The sequence below is a fragment of the Lactuca sativa genome, chromosome 3 (assembly GCF_002870075.4).
Source record: "Lactuca sativa cultivar Salinas chromosome 3, Lsat_Salinas_v11, whole genome shotgun sequence".
NCBI lineage: Eukaryota > Viridiplantae > Streptophyta > Magnoliopsida > Asterales > Asteraceae > Lactuca > Lactuca sativa.
In genome coordinates, this window is record NC_056625.2 from 9,624,589 (window position 1) to 9,629,166 (window position 4,578).

The 4,578-nt window shown below is 36.5% G+C and overlaps 1 protein-coding gene across 2 annotated transcripts; it reads left to right on the plus strand.

Annotated features, from left to right (window-relative positions):
• Nucleotides 1–861: 861 nt before the first annotated feature.
• Nucleotides 862–4,328, plus strand: LOC111920810 (probable DEAD-box ATP-dependent RNA helicase 48). 2 transcript variants are annotated; one of them, XM_023916377.3, is made up of 9 exons: nucleotides 863–1,905; nucleotides 2,038–2,144; nucleotides 2,217–2,272; nucleotides 2,354–2,578; nucleotides 2,673–2,879; nucleotides 2,968–3,147; nucleotides 3,223–3,438; nucleotides 3,552–3,734; nucleotides 3,817–4,328. In XM_023916377.3, exons 1-9 carry the CDS (start codon nucleotides 923–925, stop codon nucleotides 4,045–4,047), a joined length of 2,388 nt encoding a protein of 795 aa, XP_023772145.1. In that variant the 5' UTR covers nucleotides 863–922; the 3' UTR covers nucleotides 4,048–4,328. The 2 variants fall into 2 exon arrangements, with proteins under 2 accessions (XP_042755881.1, XP_023772145.1); XM_042899947.2 differs by having other exon boundaries at nucleotides 862–1,905; nucleotides 2,968–3,438.
• Nucleotides 4,329–4,578: the final 250 nt, after the last annotated feature.

The following is a 4,578-nucleotide window of genomic DNA, read 5'->3' on the forward strand; positions in this document are numbered from 1 at the left end:
TAATAATTGGTAACAACCAGTAAGTTTTCTTATTGTAAAACATATATCACATGTTTTCACACTTCCGAGCGTATGAGAAGAAATGAACATTGTTGGGAAGCTTGTACAAAACTTAATGCAGTTTTTCAATACAATCTAAGAGCGTGTTTAGGTTGAATTAGTAAAGCTAGGTCTAGTCAAAGAGCATGTTTTGGTTAGATAATTTGGCAAGCGAGAGGTATTAGAGTGTGTTAATATCTTTTAGTACCAACTTAGAATAGCAATCATGAATTACATCAAGTCATAATCAAGTTGAACAACATTGAGAACTAGAACTAGAATCATTTTTACAATTTGTTTACAAATCTATTTCATTTTGTGCATGATTTTAAAGTAGATTGTTATTTACTTTTGCAAACAAACCCCCTTTGTGACCAAAGTACCTTGTGCAAAGAGGTATAGACTTTTGTCCCGTGTTTCTGTGGTTCGACCATGCTTGCCTTGTACTACCTTTTAGTGCATTAAAGCAGTATATTTGGAGTCTATTGTATTCTTATTATTTGTTGGGTTTGACACTCCTAACACCTGGTCCATATGTCCCTACTAAAAACTTATACCACCAAATAAAACATTTTTTTCTAAATTTTTTATTAAAAACTAAAAACTAAATAAACAAAACGACACCCCGACCAACGACATACATACACACTACAAACTAAATAAACAAAACGACACCCCAACCAACGACATACATACACACTACAACTTCCTCAAAAGACATGAAGTACTGTAAATAACCAAGATCAAAAAGAAAGGACTGATAATGTACATTTTATAAATGATCAACCTGCAAAACCCTGAAAAAAAAAAGCTTTTCTCTTGTTGTTTGATTTCAACCGTTTAAACCCTCAAAACCCTACACAAATACCTCTTACCATAAAAAATGTACTCATCAATTATATTCTTAGAACGTTCTAGGATATTCCAGTACAATGCTCTTCACAGTCTCACCTTCCTCCGCCACATGGGCGGCGGCCCACGGACGTTCCCTGGCGGCCTGAACAAATGGCAATGGAAGCGCCTCCACGAAAAGCAAGCCAGGGAGAAGGAAAAACGGCTTCTGGATCAAGAGAAACAGCTCTACCAGGCGAGGGTTCGATCCGAGATCCGCTCCAAAATCGCCACCCCAGATTCATCAAAACATGAACAAAACACGAATCCATCCAACTATAAACCATTATCCCCTAAAGAACATATTAAAGCTCTAGCGGATCGTTTCATGAAAGAGGGCGCAGAAGATTTGTGGAACGAAGCTGATGGCCCAATTCATTCTCCTTCTCCTCAAGAACTAGCCAGAATCGAATCAACTCATAATCCTATTAATTTGCGAAGAGTGGTTTCTGATCAAAGTCGGGTAGCGAGCAATAAAGTAAGTGAAGTTTCTTCGGGTTTTAGTAATAATCAGTTGAAACCCAGGCATTATTCGTCGTTCCTTAATTTAGGTAACCAATATGGTTTGCTTCAAGCTAGGCATTATTCAGTTAGGACTTCTAGGTTTACCTATAGGAAAAATGATAGCTCCTCAAGCGAAGATGATGATACGGACGAAGATGAAGCTTTTTTAATGACGAAGAGGAAGGGTGTGGATTTAAGAGGATCACGATTGAGTTTGATTGGCTCATCAGATGCCGAGGGGAGTGGTGATGATGATGAAGGGAAGGGGAATGGGAAGAAGATGATGATGAGCAGTGCTGCATTGGGAAAATATGATATAAAGAAGACAAAAAGGATACCATTGAAATTCTTGGAAGAGGAGGATGATTTGTCTCTGCATGTACAGGCTATTAGGAATGAGTTCAATAAGAGGCGTATGGCTGAAAAAGACATTGGAGTGGGTGATGACGACTCCATCCTTACTCCAAAGAGGTTTGCATTTTGGTTTTCTTGATGTAATGGAACTGCTAAAGCTGATAATGTTGTAATTTTGGGTAAATCATGATGGTTATAAGGTTCTTAGGCTTTATGTTGACAATAGCTTTGGGGTTGTTCTTTTTTCAGGTTTGATGAGTGCAATGTATCTCCATTGACAATAAAAGCTCTTACTTTAGCAGGCTATGTGCAAATGACCAAAGTCCAAGATGCTGCAATATCTGCTTGCCTCGAGGGTATGATTTCTGTTTGTGTAATGTTTTGCTCATTAACTTGTTATATGTCTCAATCTAATTTCTTCCTAATAGGGAAAGATGCTTTGGTCAAAGCTAAAACTGGAACAGGGAAAAGTGCTGCTTTTTTGGTATGCTAAAATCCGAATTCTTGATTACATTCAACTTGTTACTTTTATATTTGGCTATGCAATATTGTTAAACACAAACAGCTCCCCGCAATTGAAACAGTTTTAAAGGCTTCAGCTAGCAATGAGAGAAAACGGGTCCCACCAATATGTGCTCTTATTGTTTGTCCCACAAGAGAACTAGCAAGCCAGATAGCTGCAGAAGCCAATGTATTACTCAAATATCATGAAGGAATCGGTGTTCAAACTCTTGTTGGAGGCACTCGATTCAAAGTTGATCAGAAACGTCTAGAAACAGAACCATGCCACGTATGCAACTCTTTTTGCTTATCATTTACCGGTTTTATTTATTTTTTTTTTTTTCAAATTATTCACTTGCATAAACATTTTTTCTAATGCACAGATTATCATCGCAACCCCTGGTAGATTGTTGGATCACATTGAAAACAAATCTGGATTCTCTGCACGTTTGATGGGATTGAAAATGCTTATACTTGATGAAGCAGACCATTTACTAGACCTTGGATTCCGGAAGGACATGGAGAAGATTGTTGATTGTTTACCTCGTCAAAGACAATCTTTACTCTTTTCTGCAACACTTCCAAAAGAGGTTTTTTTCCATTTCCTTCCAAGTTTATACTTTATAATAAAAACGGGATTTTAAAAAAAAAAAAAAAAGAAATTTTACTTTCTTTCAGGTTCGAAGGGTATCTCAGCTTGTTTTGAAAAGGGATCATGAGTATATTAATACAGTTGGGTTAGGTCCAGAAACACATGATAAGGTCAATCAATCTTACATGATTGCACCCCATGAACAACATTTTCAAATAGTTCACCATCTATTGAAACAACATATTGCTCAAACCCCAAATTATAAGGTACAATCCATTTCTATTTCTGTACATGATGAACATATGAAGTTTGTTGAAGTTAACATGAGATTAATTTCTCAGGTTATTGTGTTCTGTACGACAGCAATGATGACATCACTGATGTTTTCCCTTTTCCGTGAGATGAAATTGAATGTGAGAGAGATTCATTCAAGGAAACCACAACTTTACAGAAGTCGTGTTTCTGAAGAATTCAAAGAAGCAAAACAGCTGATTCTTATCACATCTGACGTGTCGGCTCGTGGAATGAATTATCCTGATGTCAGTTTGGTAATTCAGGTAGGTATCAAGTGTGACTCCTCATAAAATATATATATAAAAAAAAGTGTCAACTTGCTTATCTGATGAAGCATCAATTTTAAATTTTAAATTTTCGTTTTTTGTTTTTATAGGTGGGTGTACCCATTGACCGTGAACAGTATATAAACCGTCTTGGAAGGACAGGTCGTGAAGGAAAAGGCGGGGAAGGAATGTTGTTGATTGCACCATGGGAACAATATTTTCTTGAAGAAATCAAAGACCTCCCACTTCTTGAATCCTCTTCACCACATTTAGATCCGGATGTGAAAGTCAAGGTCTGTTGACTTGATAATACAGAAAGTCATGGAAAAAGGCTTTCCTTTCCTAACTTATTACATACATATATTTGTTTTGCAGATTGAGAAGGCAATGGAGAAAGTTGACCCAAGTGTGAAAGAGGCAGCATATCATGCGTGGCTTGGGTACTACAACTCGGTTAGGGAAACAGGTAGAGATAAAACAACACTTGTTGAGTTAGGAAAAGGGTTTTCCAACTCGATTGGGTTACAGAAAGTGCCTGCTCTTTTTAGAAAAACAGCACTGAAGATGGGGCTTAAAGATATTCCAGGTATTCGAGTCCGAAAGTAGTCTCCTTTCTGTGCTTATTTAAGCCTAAACCTGTAGAGTGATCGGTAATGTGGTGATATGCTATTAGAGTCTTTATTTTAGGGTGGATCTTTTCTGAGAGCTAGAAATGGTTAGATATATTTTTCCTTAAATGTAAGGCTGTTACATATGTAGGGTTAATTTGTTTTTCCCAGAGCTAGAAATGATATGGTTTATGTGACAGTGAGAGTAAGGAGATAGGTTGTATTTGGTGCAAAACCGGGTTCAAACTTAAAATAGCATTATATTGGTTGGTTGTGATTTTTTTTTTTTTCTTTTCTAGGTTCAGTTGTTTTGCTATCGTTATGTTTTGGGTTTTCATTAACCATATGCTGATATAATTTAATCAAAATAATTGATTTAATAAAAGAAGATGATGTAGATAGACTATCATTATTTTGTAGTGAATTACAAATTTGGTCCTTGTGGTTTGCTCCAATATGTATTTTTGGTCCGACTTTTGAAAATTTAATATAGTTTTTTTTTCTTCGGATTTTGGGTTCCACTATGAAT